At 40.9% G+C, this 19646-nt stretch overlaps 2 protein-coding genes across 2 annotated transcripts in view; one reads left to right on the plus strand and one right to left on the minus strand.

The window, feature by feature from the left end:
• adgrd2 (adhesion G protein-coupled receptor D2) overlaps positions 1-19646 on the minus strand; it is a 58130-nt gene that overhangs the window by 34072 nt on the left and 4412 nt on the right. Inside the window, exons 6-10 of the mRNA XM_085293284.1 lie at positions 15121-15215; positions 13832-14113; positions 10499-10610; positions 6391-6525; positions 6159-6267 (exon numbers count right to left, since the gene is read on the minus strand). Of these exons, the coding sequence (XP_085149410.1) occupies positions 6159-6267; positions 6391-6525; positions 10499-10610; positions 13832-14113; positions 15121-15215 (733 nt within the window). The remainder of the gene's footprint in view (positions 1-6158; positions 6268-6390; positions 6526-10498; positions 10611-13831; positions 14114-15120; positions 15216-19646) is intronic.
• Positions 17839-19028, plus strand: LOC146561872 (uncharacterized). Its single transcript, XM_085293287.1, has 2 exons — positions 17839-18291; positions 18472-19028. The coding sequence occupies exons 1-2, from the start codon at positions 17872-17874 to the stop codon at positions 18922-18924; spliced, it is 873 nt and encodes a 290-aa protein (XP_085149413.1). The 5' UTR covers positions 17839-17871; the 3' UTR covers positions 18925-19028.

Here is a 19646-nt window from a genome sequence, read left to right on the forward strand (position 1 = left end):
CTGCGTTCTTCCATTTGTGCAACATCTCTAAAGTTAGAAATATCCTGTCTCAGAGTGACGCTGAAAAACTAGTTCAAGCATTTATTACTTCCAGGCTGGACTACTGTAATTCATTATTATCAGGAAGTCCTAAAAACTCCCTGAAAAGCCTTCAGCTGATCCAAAATGCTGCAGCAAGAGTCCTGACAGGGACTAGAAAGAGAGAGCAGATTTCTCCTGTTTTGGCTTCCTGTTAAATCCAGGATTCAAAATCCTGCTCCTCTCATACAAGGTCTTAAATAATCAGGCCCCATCTTATCTTAATGACCTTGTAGTACCATATCACCCTATTAGAGCACTTCGCTCTCGCTCTGCAGGCCTACTTGTTGTTCCTAGAGTATTTAAAAGTAGAATGGGAGGCAGAGCCTTCAGTTTTCAGGCCCCTCTTCTGTGAAACCAGCTTCCAGTTTGGATTCAGGAGACAGACACTATCTCTACTTTTAAGATTAGGCTTCAAACTTTCATTTTTGCTAAAGCATATAGTTAGGGCTGGACCAGGTGACCCTGAATCCTCCCTTAGTTATGCTGCAATAGACGTAGGCTGCCGGGGATTCCCATGATGCATTGAGTTTTTCCTTTCCAGTCACCTTTCTCACTCACTATGTGTTAACAGACCTCTCTGCATTGAATCATATCTGTTATTAACCTCTGTCTCTCTTCCACAGCATGTCTTTATCCTGTCTTCCTTCTCTCACCCCAACCGGTCGCAGCAGATGGCCCTGCCCCTCCCTGAGCCTGGTTCTGCTGGAGGTTTCTTCCTGTTAAAAGGGAGTTTTTCCTTCCAACTGTCGCCAAAGTGCTGCTCATAGGGGGTCACATGATTGTTGGGTTTTTCTCTGTATCTATGAAGCGCCTTGAGGTGACTTTTGTTGTGATTTGGCGCTATATAAATAAAATTGAATTGAATTGAATTGAATTGACAGTCTCGGTCGTTGTGTCCTTGGGCAAGACACTTCACCCGTTGCCTACTGGTGGTGGTCAGAGGGCCCGGTGGCGCCAGTGTCCGGCAGCCTCGCCTCTGTCAGTGCACCCCAGGGCAGCTGTGGCTACAATGTAGCTGCCATCACCAGTGTGTGAATGTGTGTGTGAATGGGTGGATGTGTAAAGCGCTTTGGGGTCCTTAGTGACTAAGTAAAGCGCTATACAAATACAGACCATTTACCATTTAGAAATGCTGCCATGTTCTGTCAGTTACTCTGGGAATGTTACTGTTGAAATGCTTCTGAATGCAGCGCATTTTTAAAATAAAAGTGTATTATATATTATTATACAGATTATTTCATATAGATTTTCTGCTATTTTGCAATGCATTCAAGCAGATGAGGACTCTTTTTTTGGAGCCTTTTCTGGTCTTGTTAACTATAAAGAGAGAGCTACACCTTTTAATATGATGTTTTTTCTGTTTTTGACTATCATGACTATTTACATTTTAGATTCTAACTGAAGGCATCAAAACTATGAATGAACACATATGTATGTATTAAACAAAAAGTGTGAAATAACATGAAAAAACATGTTTTATATTTTAGATTCTTCAAAATAGCCGCCCTGTTGCTTTGACTACTGCTTTGCACGCTCTTGGCATTCTCTCGATGAGCTTCATGAGGTCGTCACCTGAAATGGTTTCCAACAGTCTTGAAGGAGTTCCCAGAGATGCTGAGCACCTGTTGGCCCTTTTGCCTTCACTCTGCAGTCCATCTCATCTCAAACCATCTCCACTGGAATTAGGTCTGGTGACGGGAGGCCAGGCTATGTGGCGCAGCACTCCATCACTCTTCTTCTTGGTCAGGATGCTGTGGTAGCTATGATGGTTCAGTGTGCCTTCAATGTTGAAGGCACAGTGTGTCAACAGTGTCACCAGCAAAGCACCATCATAATAACATTCCTCCTCCTCCATGCTTCATGATGGGAGCCATGCATGTAGAGATCATCCATTTCCCCGTTTCTGTGTCACACAGGTGGAACCAAAGAGCTCAAATTTGGACTCATCAGACCAAAGCACAGATGTCCACAGGTCTAATATCCATTTCTTGTGTTTCTTGGCCCAAACAAATCTCTTCTACTTGTTGCTTTTCCTTAGTCGTGGTTTCTCAGCAGCTATTTGACCATAAAGGCCTGATTCACACAGTCTGCTCTGAACAGCTGATGTAGAGATGTGTCTGCTACTGGAACTCTGTGTGGCATTAATCTGAGGTGCCGTTAACTTGTGATTTCTGAGGCTGGTGACTCGGAAGAACGTATCCTCAGCAGCAGAGGGACTCTGGGTCTTCCTTTCCTGCAGCGGTCCTCATGTGAGCCAGTTTTGTCATAGTGCTTGATGGTTTTTGCGACTGCACTTGGGGACATATTCAAAGTTTTAGCAATTTTTCGACTCACTGACCTTCAGTTGTTAAAGTGATGATGGACTGTCCTTTTTTTACGTAGCTGATTGGTTCTTGCCATAATATGAATTCTAACAGTTGTCAAATACAACACAACTGATGGTCCCAGCTCCATTAAGAAGGCAACAACTAAACCCTCACAAGGCACACCTGTGAAGTGAAATCGAGTTCAGGTGACTACGTCATGAAGCTCATTGAGAGAAGGCCAAGGGTTTGTACCGCTGTCAACAAAGCAAAGGGCAGCTACTTTCAGAAATCTAAAATATAAGACATATTTAGAGTTATTCATCAATTGTTTCTTTGCTACATAATTCCATATATCTTGCTTCATATAGTTGATGTCTTTGGTATGTATCTACAATGTAGAAAGTAATACAAATAAAGAAAAAACAATAAATGAGAAAATATAGCAGATCCCGGGAATAACATCGGAGATCTCTGTCCAGAAGAGCGCAGTCCTGGGAACAGCTAAGATACTGCGCAGGACCCTCAAGCTCCCAGGCCTCTGGTAGAGGACCCGAGCTTGAAGGATAAACCGCCCGCAGGGGCGTGCTGGGTGGTTTTTTTTTTTTTTTGTGTATATATATATATATATATATATATATATCCTCAGATACTCAACTAATCAAAGTGATGTCATGACAATAATGAATGACCAACAAAACATTTTTTCTCCTTCATTTCTGTCAAACACAGCTGTATGAGACGTTTCTCGCGGTTAGTATCATGGTTGCTAGGCAACCTGAACAGCGCTACGTAGGCTAGACCGTCCCATTTCACAAGCCTCTCACTTCCGCACTTCTCGTACTTATAGTATGCACCGTACGTAGTACGCGTAGTGCGCGTACTTCAAGCGTGCAGACCCTGAATTGGGACACAGCCAGAGACTAAATACACATAAGAGATGATCAAGGGAAGTGGAAACACATGAGGGGGAACAGCTGATACACATGAACCTAATGACAGGACAGGGAAAGTGAAACTACATACACTGACATTAGACACAGACTTTCAAAGTAAAACAGGAAACATGGGGATTAGACGTGACCTGAACTGAACATAACCACACACACATGACACATGACAGGTAGACGCATGAACCAGGAGGAGATGACATAAACAACTAAGAAACAAAGGACTGAACTGCAACCTCGAAATTAACTAGATGAACTAAACTAGGGCACAAATGAATACCAAAATATATAAAAACTCAAACACTGGACCCAGCCCATGACAAAAAATGAATGTACTCCCTAAACTTTTTGGAATGTAAAGTATCACACAGATTTTCTCCATGAAGTTATTATTGTACTTAACACATGTGAGTAATAAGCGTCAAACTAAGAGTGAATTGCTTATGAGAGTGAGCCTACTGGACAGTTTCAACTACGCCTTTTTCTTTGTAACTCAACTTCAAAAGCCAGGATTCTGGGGTTGCCTCAGTACTGTTAATGCTGAGTCCGTGTTTTGAGGGTACCATTCAATAAAACTTGATGTTGAGCCATCTGTTTGTTTAAAAATTACTGAAATCATTGATCTGAATTCACATTTTTACCCAAATTTGAGCCAGCACACCGGGCTTCTCTGAGAAGTCAGAAATTAATCACCTTTATTATAAAATAGTAGATTTGACTAGAACATAATTGTTCAGTATTTAGCACGTTGCTTCAGAGAAAGGAGGCTATCTGATTGAATTGCCCGGTCAGCTGGGACCTCTCTGCATGGAGTTTGCATCTCCCTGTGCCTGTGTGGGTTCATATGCATGTTAGGTTAATTGCTGATTCTAAATTGGCTATGGATGTGAGGTATATAAATTTCAAAGAAAACAGCAAGTTGACTGTTATTCTAAACCATTCTGAGTCATCATTAATTTGTTGTCTCCTCCTGCAGAGTAGTTCACCCGCCGTGTCTTCGTGCAACGCAGAAACAGTAAATGGATGGTCTCTACATGCATGGTTTCCATCATGAAGCATGGAGGAGGAGGATTGTTGTTATGATGTTATGAACACACACTGAGCCAGCATGGCTAACACAAAATCTTGCAGCAACATGCCATCCTGGTTTGCGTTTAGTTGGACCATCATTTATTTTTGAAAAGGTCAGTGACCCCAAACAGGCCGTGTACGTGTTATTTGACCAAGAATCGAATTTGAGTCCTTCAAGACTTTTGGAAAACATTACAGATGACGACCTCATGAAGCTCATCAAGAATGTCAATGTGTGTGTGTGTGTGTGTGTGTGTGTGTGTGTGCATGTTCTCTCTATTTTTATATTATAATAATAAATGAACCAGTGTTTTAATATTATTTTAATCAAACTTGAATCAAGATAAATGGTGTACTTTTGTAAGGGATGTAATTATTTTTACATCTGTGTACAGTGTGAAATTCTTAAAATAAAAAAATAGGTTATAAGGTGAAAAAAACTTGATGCAGTCTAGCAATACATTTTTTATATAATAATGTAATACCAGCCAGGTTTTCTTTTTTCAACTAGAGCATTAAAATGTCTATAGCACACTGGATTAGTGTATCCTGTATCACTTTGAAATTCCTTGATGTCTTGGTTCCCAACATTAAAAAAGTATTTGGTGTATTATTAAAACAGGAAAATAGTCATTTACAACCTCAGCAAAAAGCTAACTGACTAAGCTATAACCATTTCTGTACTGAAATAAACAGAGAAATTTTACAATGCACAAGTTCACTGGTTTCTCCAGCTTCTCACTCTGAAGCCAATAACTGTATCTTTAGTTTTCATGAAAAAGTTTACATAAATATACAGCTGTAATTTTTCATTTTGACAGATAAAGCTAAAACCTTGAGTAATAACTGATTGTAATTTGGTGGTTTTCAAGCATGGGAGGTGGAGATACTGTATACCTGTATACTGGTGTTGTGGGCAACATGGGGAAATGCCTCAACTACTAATAAGTCACAGGTTAGCTGACCTGCTGCTGCTGTTCTGAGCTTTACTTCTTTATTCAGCTGAATTGAAATTATACAGTTTATAAGCTGATATTTGATGAGCCACGATGGCTATTCTTCAGCTCCAAGTCAGTATAAAGCTTTCAAATCATGAAATTGGACTTTAGCAAGAATCATAATATTAGATTGAAATCAAGAAGCAAGTCATGCTGAAATGCATCTAGGCCAGGCATTCTCATAGTGAAGAGTGCTGCGGCTCACTTAAAACCACAGTGTTTTAATGCTTTGATGTCATCAACAAAATATGTGGCATATTGTCTAAAGTCTTAGATTTTGTCTTAAATCTTCACACTAATCAAAATATAAGAGAAAGTAATGTATTTTCTTTGAAACTTTATCCAAAAATGATCAACAATACAGACTGTTGGCTATAAACAGCTAATGCAAGCCAGTGATATGCAGAGTGTTAAATGGGAATAAATGATCCAGGTGCTTATTGGGACAGTTGCTTTGAAACATGGTCTAAATTAACTGCAATTTCATTAAAAACTATATGCACCAAATACCCAGTCGAAATTCATCTAAAAGAATTATTTCAACAAATCAGGTTTTAAAGCCTTTTGCCCGGGAGTTTCTTCTCTCACATAACTCCAGAATAATCCTCCATATAAACGTGAACATAAACTGCAGTGCTGTAAATTATATTGAAATTTTCATTTTATCAAATGTCAATGTTTGCTGAAAAGTCCCATCTTTTTACATCACAGTCACAACTTTATGGATAACACATGACAGTGGGTTAAACTTTTACCTTTGGCTGCCATCAGTGACGGTGGGCTCCATGGTGATGTTCTCCTCAGGATTGAAAAAAGGCCGCAGAGAGCCGTACCACATGTTGACCAGCGTGAGCTTATGGAAACCTGCACATGTGATAAAATACGATGGCAAAGGTTTGTCAGGTTGAACCAAGAAAAAGAACATGTTTTGTTTTTGCTTGCTTGAAGAGCAAGACAGGGAAGATGGTTTTTGTAGCAATCTCCAACCATTGTTATGGAGATCCTGCATCTTCTGATGTGGGACTGAAATACAGTCTAGGATGGTTGGCGTCTCTGTTTCAGGTCCACAGAAACTCGATCCTCTGAATACTTCCTGCAGCTTCTGCTGCTGCACCACCAATTCTACGAACAGGAGTAAAAAGGTTTAGATACATTATTCATCATTTTAATGCTTATAGTACATATTACAACTCGTGTTATATTCATTTAGTAACACACGTTTACACTTTTTCAGTAGCAGGTTTAAACCAAAGTCTCAAAACAATGACAATAATGTGAATTACAAAGACTGAAAACATCTTAGCAGAAAGCTAAGATACAGAGGTGGGAAGTAATGAAGTACAAATACTTTGTTACTGCATGTCAGCAGCACTTTCAGTTATCTGTACTTTACATGAATATTATTTTTTCTGACAACTTTTTACTTTTACTCCCAACATTTTTAACACAGATCTGTACTTTCTACTCCTTACATTTTCAAAGCAGGCCCGTTACTTCAGGCTCAGCAGTATCATTTATAGCGTTTATACTTAGCAGGTAAAACTGGGCCGAGTGCATGTGTCCATATGTTGTAGTCGAGCTTCTAGAGGAATAAACATGAGTAATGTTTCTACACAACGTAACATTTGTACACATTTTCACCCAGCCCAACAAACATCAGCAAACACACAAACTGTTTGTGTGCAGTTAATATCACATATAGTATAATCTTACAATAAAATATTAGTCATTCTCCCTGTGAATAATACGTTTTGCTTTCTTACTTTGAGTACATTTCAGAGACTGTACCTTTTCACTTTTACTTGAGTAAAGAAGTAGAATCAGTACTGCAACTTTTACTGGAGTATTTTTTAACTCAAGTATCTGTACTTCTACATAAATACAAAAATGTCTGTACCTTTGCCACCTCAGCAAGATAGAACATCTTCCGTAGCAACATTATTTCTATACTGCACCAAACCAGGACTTTAATCTAATAATAGACAGTTTCTTGTTGCAGAGGTGCTTCAAGCTTTATAAGTTTTACAATTTTGTATTTTTACATAACTCAAACATCATCAGAAATTTAAAAAAGTCCTGAAAGCAAATAAAACAAACCAGACAAAGAAATGAGACCAGAATATTAGATTGTAATTATTACATATCTGTGAGTGGGAGATCACATTTGCGGCCTTTTGCTTTTAGTATCAGTGACTTTCAGACTAAATATTATGTTATTATTAATGTTATTATTAGTGATAAGTTCAAACTAAAGATGTCACCCAGAAGCTACACAGTTGCCATTTTCTTAATAATTTTTCCACCAGAACTCTGAAGTGATAACAGGAAACTGAACACGACCTTGTGTTGTGAGGTTTTGTTGTCATGTAGTTTTGTCTCAGACTCTCTATAATTCAATTACAATTCAATTCAATTAATTACACAAACTCACAACAGTCACCTTGAGGTGCTTTATATTGTAAGGTAGACCCTACAATAATACACACAGGGAAAAACTGGGGGGGTCATATGATTGTTGGGTTGGGGGTCAGCTGCTTTATGGTGTGGGTAATAAAGTTCAGAGAATTTGTTAGTGACCATGTTTACATTTGGCTCAGTGAAGTTTGGACTTTACTCTCATATTTTATTTTTTATTTTCTCCATGTTTTATTTTTCAAGGCTAAGAGTGAGCATTGTTTACATGCTTATTGTTTTTCCATCGTGTTTTTTAATTGCTACGACCAATGCTGCATTCATGTGTTCATCCAGTCAGTATATATTAAAAAAATACTATGTTATTTTATCCCAAGACCCAGACCGCATGCAGTGTTTGTTATTGATTCTTTGGAATTGAACTGAATTGTATTCAGTCTGAGAGCATCTGAGTTTTGTTACTTATGTTTCTAGTTTTGGTTCTTGTTTGCTTTCATCTCTGTTCCATTTTTCATGTCCAGTCTGTCTTTGTCTCGTCTCTGTGTCCTGCCTCCATCTGTCTGATCTGTGCTTTGTCCTTTTTCTTCCCAGTCTGTCATGTCTCCATCACTGTTTATTCCCCAGTTGGTTAAATCAAATGAAGAATTGAATTTATTTCTTCTCCTCATATACAAGGTCTTGAATATTCATGTCCCATCACAACTTAAACACCTCACAGTACCTTATCGCCCCAACAGAGCACTTCCCCCTCAGACTGCATCCTATTTGTGGTTCCTGGGTTTTTAAAAGGAGAACAGGAAACAGCTGTCATGCCATCAGCTGTCAGGACCCCTGTCTTGTAGAACCAATTCCCAATCTGGATTCAGGAAACAGACCATCTTTCTACGTTTAAGATTAGGCTTTAAATTTTCCTTTAAAAAAAAAAAAAAGCTTATAGTTATGCCTGGATCAGGTGACCTTGAATACATCCTTAGTGATGGTGCAATAAGCCTAGGCTGCTGTCGGCTTCCCATGATGCACCGAGTCTTTCTCCTTCGCTCACCTCTTTTCACTACCTCTCTGTGTTTATCCACCACTTTGCATTCAATTGTTTGTTATAATTAATCCCTGGCTCTCTTTAACAGTCTGTGTTCTGTCCTGCTCTTTCTCCTCATCCCAAACCGATCGTGGCAGATGTCTGTCCCCCAGTTCTTTCTTCCTGTTTTTCACCTGATTGTTGGGGTTTTCTCTGTATTTTCGTAGGGTCGTTAATATAAAGCAACCTTACAATATAAAGCGTCTTGAGGAGATTGTTGTGATCTGATGATAGTAGATGACAGCAACGGACAGGCTGTAACAGGCTGAGCGAGTTAAAATGATGTCACTCTGCAGTGATTCTTCATATTCTTCTTTTCCATTGTCAGCCAGTGCTTGTTCGTGGGTGGGGGGGTCATCTGATTGTTGGAGGCTTCTCTGTATGGGACTTAATCCAGTCTCATCCTTGTCTTTGGACTTACTGTAAGACTTTGTTTTGATGGTGTTGATTTATAGCGGGCCAATAGTGATTTGATTGGTAATGTTATTTTAATGGAGAAAGACAGAATATAAATTAAATATCTATATGAATACAGATCCATCCATAGACAGACATGCAGCCAAGTGATACACCCAGCATATCTACACAGCAAAAACTCCAGAGTTAAATTAACACTGGAGAGTGTCTATATGGGTCCACACCTCTGAGTGTTAAATTAACACTTTTGACAGTGTTATATGTTTAAAAGTAACCTAGTCAGTTTTGAAGATTAACAATGGCTAACACTGAGCAGTGCTGATCTTCTAACACTGGAAAATAACTCAAAATGTTAGAAATATTCCAGTGTTAGAAAATCAGCACTGTTCAGTTTCCTCAGATATTGTGTCATATTAAGTTAGTGTCACATAGTGAAGAAAGGTGAAAAATTACTACACAAAGTGACCATCAGCAGACAAGAAGGCATATACTTAACTTTAAAATAAACACAGGTACACAGGTGTGCATTGTTTGTTTGTGGAGAATTTGTTAAAGCAGTAGCCAATCAGCTTTAATTGTCATAGTTGCACTGAGGACATCAAAATCCACAGGACAATGGCAGATTTTACCATTTGAGCAGTGCAATAAGGAAGTGTCTAACAGATCAGTTTAAACATCGTTTGGATACAGTTTAATCCATCAGTGTCTGAATAATAACAGTGGATTTCATTAAAAACCATCCTTATAGCTCAAATGATACTTGTCAACTGAACTGGCTGCAGTTCCTAAACAGCTAATTCAATAGTTTTGTTAAACAGTGTCTTATGATCCATGTTCATGAATACACGCTGGAAAAAAGGTCTACGATCTTAAAATTAAAGCTAAGATACATTCTGCAGTTAGTCATAGTATATCATTTTGTTAAACGTGTATTTGATTATCAGTACAAAACTCCTTTTTATGTTCTATTATTGTGTTTCTGTCATCACTGGTGAATAGATCTCATCTTTCTGAAGGTCATTTGTTACATAATTGCATTTTTTCAGAAGCTTTCTAAAACTGCCTGTATCTGTTATACCTTTGTGTCCAAATTCCTCTGCTCTATTTTCACATTTAAGCCATTCTAATGTGTGTGTGTGTGTGTGTGTGTGTGTGTGTGTGTGTGTGTGTCAGAGAGAGAGATAGACTCACTGATGTTGGGGCTGCGGATAGTTAGGTGATTGGTCTCTGCCATTAAGCGAGGGCTCAGGCTGGTCACCATGTGGTCAATGCGTTTGACCACATCCATGGGGCCGTTCACCACCTCAAACACAGACCACGAGCAGGTTAGCAGCAGTGACACGTGCCCACTATGGCCTGCTCACGGCAGTCATCAAACCAAAGAAGGCAGATCTCAAAATGGCCATTCATACAGTACTTTTATCCTCTTAACTGTTTCCCACACTGTTGCAGCAGAACTGGGCACGTACACACCTCAGTGGATGGGCCTATAATGCAGCGCACAATCAGAGATTTCCTGTTGTCTGTATTGAAAACCTGCATTCTGATTTCAATTTGCCCATTGAAGAACTGAGCCTTGGAGACAGCTGGGAGCAGAGCAAGAGAGGGAGGTTTATGGATGAGCACATGCACAGCTTTTTTAAATGGCTCATCATTGAGTCTGCGTTGAGTTGGCCTTGGAGCACTGCGAGTTCTGAGGGGGAAGGGAGGCAAAGTGCTGAGAGAAACACTTGTCATAAGGCAACCTTTATACAGATCCATACACATCAATAGTGCAGAAGCAGAGGAGGAAAAAATAACAGAGTCTGGTGACAGAGATGAGGGAAAACACAGTGCAGCAAGTGTGAACAGGGTTACATGGATGCTTTTACTCAATAATTAGAGAAAATTTGGGAAAATCTGGATGACTAAGCAATGACTTGGAGGCAGACTTTAAATTTATCAGCTCTGTTCTTCATCACTGAAGCTGATGTTGAGCTCTTGGAACAACACAAACCATAGAAGCATACTGTCCTCTGGTGGATTTGAAGGAAAATAACACCTATGTTCCTACAAAACCAGTCACTGGAGCGTAAGTGGGACAACAGCCTTTCTCTTGGTCCTCACACTTCCTATCTTTTGATACTGAGCAGCGATTAGACCAGTGCTCTCTTCACCAAATTATAAAGGTTGGGCAAAGCCAATCTAACATGTAGCATCTTTTATTTAGCATCTGACGAAGAAAAGAAACATCACCAATCCTGGATCAATCAAGAGTCAGCTGTCTCATTCTGGAAAGTGCAGCAGGCAGGGAACCACTTGTACAATTAATTAGTTCTCAAAGTTTAAAAAGTTATTTTAGCATAAAGCAGCTTCGCAAATTAGGGAATGTAGTCACAGGTGTTTACGTAGCAGTGAGGTTGTAATGCCTGGGTCCTGAAAGTGTGGCCCATGGACCATCAATATAAATATAATATGATGACCATAAATAATAGAAAGTGTACCAACAGTTATGAGATTCAGCAAAGCATAGTGACATCTAGAACAATTTCTACACGTCTTTAGTACATTTCAGTTTTCAGGTACAAGCACTCTCCTTTCTTGCCATTATCCCCTCGTTGAACCTGGGATTGGGTCATGTGACATGGACTGGGTTTTATAGCACTTTTCTACTCTGAGCACTCAAAGATTGTACGAAAGCTGCCTCATTCACATAAGCACTTTTTTTTTTTTTACACGAGTCCTTTCTATACTCTGACGGATGCATCGGGTTAGTACCCTGCCCGAGGACAATTGGCACGTAGGGGCTTAAGTTGCAGTGCCATTTAGCAGCGTTATGGCTTGAGTGTAAACATTCCTCCTCATTCGTTCTGTCCTGGCAGCCGCACATGGCAGCTTGTTATTAAGGTGGCTGGTTCCCCTGCTGTCCTCCTGGCTGCAGATGCGTAACGTTTGCTGTCTGTCCTACAGATTCAGGAGGTTAAACTAGCTGAATGAGCTACCTTCCTGAGGACCAAATGGTTCCATCAGATGTGTTTCTACTTCCAGGAGGTGATGCTCCAACTCAGGATGCAAGGGTAGACGTTCCTGAGCACCCTGGGTGGGAGTTTGAAGCCCTTTAATCATCTGAGGTACTCATCAGGACTATATCCCTGAAACTAATTTTATGTTAATTGCATATAAAATTCAATACATTTTCAATAGGCTTAACAAAAGGTTTGCAAATCTATATTTAACTGTTTATATTTAGGGATGCGACTTCTGTGGATGATACAAGTGTTACGTCTGTGTGTTTTTGGTGCTTTCTAAAGGTTAGTACTTCATACCTCAAATACTTACAAACAAAGGAAATACCAGAATTCGATCTGTGTGTGCATCATAGAAGAGGACAGTGAATTCATTTTTGCTTCTAAATGTATTTTGAATTTATCAGGATCAGCTCTTGAATAGAGAACCACACACACACTCTTAAATCCACTCCCACGGAGAATTTACAGATCACATGTGAACCCACTATTTTGTTAGTTACTTTAACTCAAGTTACTTTAAATACATGTAGCAAAGGTTTAATTCCAAATATAGAGAGTACTAAACATCAAAACAAACAGAATAATCAGCGATGAGTTAAGCAGACGTTTCCTGCCTTGCCTCCATTTTAGCCACGTTGAGCGAGAGAGCAGGAGTTTGTGCAGCAGTTCTTCAGCATATACAAAGAATAATGACCCTTAAAGACTTGTTTCCCATTTAGAAGCTGCCATTATTCCATTTATTTGAAAATCTATTCCTACTACTTGAGCTTCGGATCCTTAAAGGAAGAGTGGGTTAAGGCTGACAACTACATTCTTCTGTCTGACTGTACAATAGTAATCAGGTCAGATGTAGAGTTATATATTGCACACATTTGGAAACAAAATATGCATTAATTCCCTGAGAGATGGAACATGATCCCTAAAGTTTAGAATAACTGTCGTAGGCTATGGTTTGGGCCACATCCCATTTTTCCTGGCTGTATCTTAATTGGCCCGTGGGGATAAATAAGGTCTTTCTGATTCTGATTCTGGCAAACTAGAAAAAGTATCCTGAACAATCCTGAAAGTAATCATTTGGCATCTTCTACCTTTACGTTTATTCTAATAACAAAAAGAGGGAAAGATTTTTTGGTCTTAGAGGAACTGGCTGTTCAAACAGAAGATGCTGAAGAGAATGATGACTGTGTTTATTTGTGAATGAGGGTAAATGAAGCTTTGAGTACTCAAGTAGAGTAAAAAAGTACTATGTAAGAATCAGTCCATTTACCCTTTATCCATCAGTTTCCTTCTGTTCACCCAATCCTGGAGTGCGGGCTTGCTGCAGCCTCTCCCAGCTATCACAGGCTGACAGGCCGGTACACCCTGACCAGGACTGCCACAGGGCAGGAAAACAAGGAACTCTAAGCACTTCTGGTACAGTCTGAATGACAAGTTGAGGTTGTGTAAAAACTTCTGATATTGCGACACTGCAGGTAAAAACACACAGTCAGTATCAGAGTCACTCCGTGTGAACTACCTCTTTGATGGCTTGCCACTTTAAGGTGTCTTCTTCACTGATGATGCTGTCAGCCAAGCTGATGAAGTGCTGGCTGAGCTCCTGTATGTTGTCCTGGCTGTAGTTAGTGTCATGGGTAAATGGCTGTGAGGGGACGTCTGCAGTTAGAGACAGAAGCTGTATGAGGGACATCATGTCTGCTGGCTGCAGTCCCTCGTCCCGGGTGTCCTCCAGGGCCTGGACAGAGACGTCAAGCAGGGCAGATGCCTGGGCCAGGCTGCTCAGCCCTGATGGCAGCATCAGCTAGGAGAGGACACAGCGACGCTGAGTTTTTAGTGTGATTAATATTTACTAATAACTTTCTGTGACATCAGGTTGAGTTCATGTGTTTTTATTGGTGTTTTCCTGTTGGAAAGTGGAAAAGGCCTGATAAAGAATAAGAAATCAAATTTAAAAAGTCTGGATACAGTCTGGACACAATTATTGTCACAATTATCATAAATAGCACAATAACAATATGATCACAATGTGTTTAGGAGGTGAAAAATAACAGTTGTGTTATTAGTCAGCGTCATCTCAGATTTATTTTTCATTTTAAAAAAATGCAGATTCATGTAGTTGGCAGGAGACACTAACTGCACAAAAGCATACAAAAAGAAAAAACAGTCTGATTTCCTAATGATAGCATGACCTGTATATCACTGACACACTATCAATATTTCATTTTCATATGTTGCAGTTACCCCTCCGTGAATCGCTCCCTTATCGTGGTGGAGGGGTTTGTGGTAGCGTCTCCCTACCAGGGGAGACCAGACAAAGAGTCATTCAGACCCACTATGAGCAGAGATCAAGGGAATTGTCTGCCTGCCTGGGGTAGGGTTACCGGGGCCCTGTCCTGGAGCCAGGCCCGGGTAGGGTGTGTGTCTGGTAGCAAGCCATTAGTCCGGGTACAGCCTGAAAAAGGGACATGAGCCCACCCTCTTGTAGACCCACCACCCTCAGGGGGCGCATTAGGGGTTGGGTGCAATGTGTTCTGGGCCAGGGGAGGCTAGGGGCAGAGACCCTGGCGGACCGATCCTTGTCTACCAGAACTAGCAATTGTTACATGCAATGTCACCTCTCTGGTGTGGAAGGAGCCTGAGTTAGTGCAGTTGAAAGGTCCCAGCTAGATAAAGTCCACCTCAACCCACGGTGTGGGCTCTGGAACCAGTCTCCTGATACTTTTCAATGCAAAGTATGTTACTAGATTTAAATAAAGATATAAAAAATGCAGTGCAGTTATAAAACATATAAAACATGTAGAAGTGTACCTGGCTCTGGTTGGAGAGCTTCATCAGCTGGCTCATGAAAGCAGTGGGCTGAGAGCTCTGAGAGTCACTCATCTGCTTCATCTTCAGGTAACGCTCTGTGCCAAAAACAATATGACATGAATGTAGGTGATATATAGTAAGAGCAGCATGCACTGCTGCTCACAGATCATTACTCAGTCCTGGGCCTGCTGCAACCTCCGAGAGTACAACACTAAACCCAAATCAAAAGTGACCTCCCGTACTTAGAGCTCAGATAGTGTGATTTAGTTACAGGAGGCAAAGAACTGAGACTTTATTACTCAGTATTAATGCTCAGTCGAGGACTGTAACTCCAGCAACCCTGCTTGAAACCATTTTTTTTTTTTACCATAGATCAATTCTTTTGATCAACATTTAGAAGAAACTTGGGGGGGGGGGGGGGGGGGAGGGGGGGGGGATACAGTGTAGGAAGTCAGTGTAGAAAACATGGAGGATCATTTTCATGGTCATCATGGTTTTGTTTTGTTTTTTGAAGGAGTACAGCATCAACTCCTCTAACAAAGCATCTTTACAGCTCATGTGTCAAAATGTTTCCAACACAGCTGAAAGTTGCATGCAAACAGGAAAGATGTGACCCTGACCTGATTTCAACGCTCAAATTTACAGTTTGTTCTGATGGCTTGAGCACATTTTTTGTAACTATTGGCTATTTTTGCAAAACTCTACACACAAATAAGAAAACTCTTCACCCAATCAGCAAAACATTGTAGTTTTCTTGTAAAAGTGAACAACCCTGCTTACAGTTTTTTCTGAATGCTTAAACCCTAACTGTGATTCCTGTAGCACAATCTCTAAAACTATTCAGACTTATAGCAAAACCACTCACTGAGTTTGCAAAACTAAAAGCACAAAAACTGCTTTGCACTCAGTTTGCAATTTTGTAACACACACTTTGCAAAACTGTAGGCACAATTCACTGCACAACACTCAATTACCAAATTTCCAACACACTCCTAGCAAAAGTATACACATGTATGGCTATCATTAACACTAATCTGCCAACTGTCTGGCACACTTTCACATGTCAAAACTTCTTTAGATAATTAGTTCACTTTGCAATCAGCCTAAGCACTATAATACAGGTAAGCTGTGTGTGCGGAGTACAATGGAGGGAGCAGAAAGAGTGAGAAGTAGAGGAGGCCGAGGAAGAGGACGTGGAGGTGAAGAAGTAGGATGAAGAGGACGACAAGGACAAGGAGGAGCAAGAGCAAGACGAGGAGGGGGGAGAGGAAGGGTAGGAAGAGTAAGAAATAGAATTGCTGATGACATCAGAGCTACAATAGTGGACCATGTCATCAACCGTGGAATGACCCTGAGGGTAGCTGGCCAACGGGTCCAGCCTAACTCGAGCCGCTACACTGTAGCAAGTACCATAAGGACATCTTGAAATGAGAGTCGGTGAGTACAGTCACTTTGCACTAAGATCTGTAGCACTGCCATATGCCAATGAGAAACACACCAATACCATTGATGTAAAAATACTGAAATTGTTACTTTACAGAATTGCTAGATGACCAGATGCTGGGCAGAGGAAGCATGTTCACTGCAGACCAAGTAACCCATATAGTCATTATGGCGATTGCAAATAATCCTATACTTGGAAATAAACACTTGTGTTTGTTTTGATGTGTTTCAAGTACACCAGTACTTGAAGTTTGGATCCCTCTATGCTTATGGATCTATGACAGAAGTATGAGCTCAAACTGACATAGCCTACCTTGTGCACAGAGAAAGCAAACGCCAGATGTGTTTTGTATTCATACCATCAGTGTGCAGTTGGCGCATTGTGTGCTTAGTAGATGATGGCTTGTGTGTACTGTTTGATACGGAAACACCATTTTTACGAAGGTGTGAAGAGTTAGTCTAGCTGTGTTTGCTTTTGCAAGAGAACTACAATGTTTTGATGATTGGGTGACAGGTTTTCTTATTTGTGTGAAGAGTTTGGCAAAATTAGCCAATAGTTACAAAAAATGTGCTTACAGTTTTTGCCCGTTGCTTAAACACTATAAACCCATGCCTAGACTAAAGTAACACAAGTTGAAGCTTTTGTTACCATACCTCAAACACATGTACCCCTACCTTAAACAAAAGCGCTGCTTTGCACCCCAGTACCAATTATGCAACACACCTACTCCTTTATGCAACACACATGGTCCTGCATGCTACACTCTATTTCATACATAAGACACTTCGCTCACAAAATGAAATTTCAGGGTGCCATTCGGAAAACACATGTATCCAAAATACAAAACACATCGGGTAATTGCAACCACTCAAATACACACCTGAAGGCACTTACTTGCAAAACCAAACACCAATTAGCCAACCACAAAAAGCCCTCAGCGTAGCCATTTCAAGAACTTTGCAAGCATGGATGGAGGGAGAGCAAGAGGAAGAGGAAGAGGTAGAGGAGGAGGAGGAGGAGGAGGAGGAAGAGGAGGAGGAGGCCGAAGAGGCCATGCACGGACCCATATTTCTGATGAAATAAGAGCAACTTTGGTGGACCATGTCATCAACCATGGCCTGACTATGAGGGAAGCTGGGCAGAGAGTCCACCCACATCTAAGCCGCTTCACAGTGGCATCTGTAATACGAACATTCCGACTAGAAAACAGGTCTGTCTTCACCTCCATACCTTCTGCTCTACTCAGATGGTTTCATAGCACTGTTCTACAGTATATCACATTACCATATCAAGTGTACGGGGTGCTAATGCTCCTTTTGCAGCCAAAGTGGCTGATTCCTTATATTGAAGTACAGTGTTGTACAGTGGATGACACAGTACATACAGTAAAGTACTGTAAGAAAAATAAGCAAACCGATGACAATATGTGGTTGTATTCCTCCAGAATGACCCGAAGACCTTCTGGGGGAGGACGCCAACGCCTGTTCACACAACAGCAGGAACTTGCCGTTGTGGACCTAGTGAGGGCAGACAATGCCATCCGTCTCCACCAGCTACGACGGAAAATACTTGCAGACAGGCGAGTGTTCAGCAACATAGACCATGTGAGCATCACCACCATCAGACGCATCTTGGGTAAACACAGCATCACCATGAAGCAGCTCTACAGAGTCCCATTCGAGAGGAACAGTGACGGGGTCAAAGGACTTCGAGCTGAATATGTACGGGTACGTGTAACTGTCCCTTACATTTACAATAGAGTATTGGTGAAGTCCAGTAGCAGCTGAATATGTACCATATCAGTACCACATGGATCTATTCTGAGAGCTACACAGGTACCTGTGTGATGGGTGAGGGTCCTGTATGTGTAGCACTGTAGTACAGTGATATGTTCCCCTTTTTTTCAGAGAATCTTGGCCATGGATGGAGCTGCACAGCCTCATGAATACATTTTCATTGATGAAGCTGGATTCGACCTGAGCAAAACAAGACGACGGGGTCGTAATGTAATTGGCCAAAGGGCAATTGTGCACGTCCCAGGGCAGCGCGGGGGAAACATCACATTATGTGCCGCCATATGCCTTCGAGGACTTCTGCACCATCATGCAATACTAGGTCCATACAATAGCCAACACATACTCACATTTCTAGATGCTCTCCATGATATAGTTGTACAGAACAGACCAGATCAGCCCAGGTTTGTGGTGATATGGGATCATGTCAGTTTCCATCGGGCTGCTCTGGTCCAGGCCTGGTTCTCCAACCACAATCAATTTGAAGTGGTATGCTTGCCCCCTTACTCACCATTTTTGAACCCTATAGAGGAATTTTTTTTCGGCTTGGAGATGGCGAGTATATGACCGCCAACCACATGCCCGCATGCCTCTTCTGCAGGCAATGGAACAGGCCTGCGGCGACATTCAGGTGACAGCAATCCATGGATGGTTTTGACATGGAAGAGGATATTTTCCCCGGTGCCTAGCGGGAGAAGACACTGCTTGCGATGTTGATGAGGTCCTGTGGCCAGACCCCAACAGACGGCGGGATCCATGAGCCCACTTATGCACAATTGTCATGGTTTTTTGTGTTTACAGTATAGTGTTTTTTCTATTGCAGTATTATTGTGTTGTTGTTGTTTTTTTTGCTTTATCTGAATTCATGGTACTGCGATGTACACTATTGAGTAGGTCTATTTGCTTTTTTGGTTGTTTGAAAATGTGTCTCCTGTAAATGTGCCTTCTGAATAAACAATGGAAATCAAAGACTGCAGTGTTTTATATAAAGGAGACTAGTGTGTTCCTCCTGCTCTGTAAGTGTTTGCATATGATGCAAGTATGTGTCATTTTGTCAACAGAGTTACATTTTGACAAAGGAATGTCAGGTTTTGATAGCAGAGTTTAGGTTTTGGGAGTAGAGTTTCAATTTGGTGCAGATGTGAATGGTATATTTCCCAGTGTTGTGTCGTGTGTACTTGTGTGTACAGTTTTGGCACAGAGAGCGGAGTTTTGCAAAATGTGTTCAAGCAGTGGGCAAAAACTGTAAGCAATCAGAAAAAACTGTAACTCTCCACACCTTTGTAAAA

The sequence above is a fragment of the Mchenga conophoros genome, linkage group LG12 (genome assembly GCF_057382185.1).
Source record: "Mchenga conophoros isolate Kocher_MC1m ecotype Shallow Benthic linkage group LG12, M_conophoros_male_GT1.1, whole genome shotgun sequence".
NCBI classification, from domain to species: Eukaryota; Metazoa; Chordata; class Actinopteri; order Cichliformes; family Cichlidae; genus Mchenga; species Mchenga conophoros.

What these genes read in the sequence shown, in the direction of transcription:
- LOC146561872 (XM_085293287.1), top strand. Translation starts at nt 17,872, where the DNA reads ATGCTCCTTTTGCAGCCAAAGTGGCTGATTCCTTATATTGAAGTACAG. An exon ending in TTCGAGCTGAATATGTACGG is followed by an intron (nt 18,292 to 18,471) that starts GTACGTGTAACT and finishes CCTTTTTTTCAG; the next exon opens with AGAATCTTGGCCATGGATGG.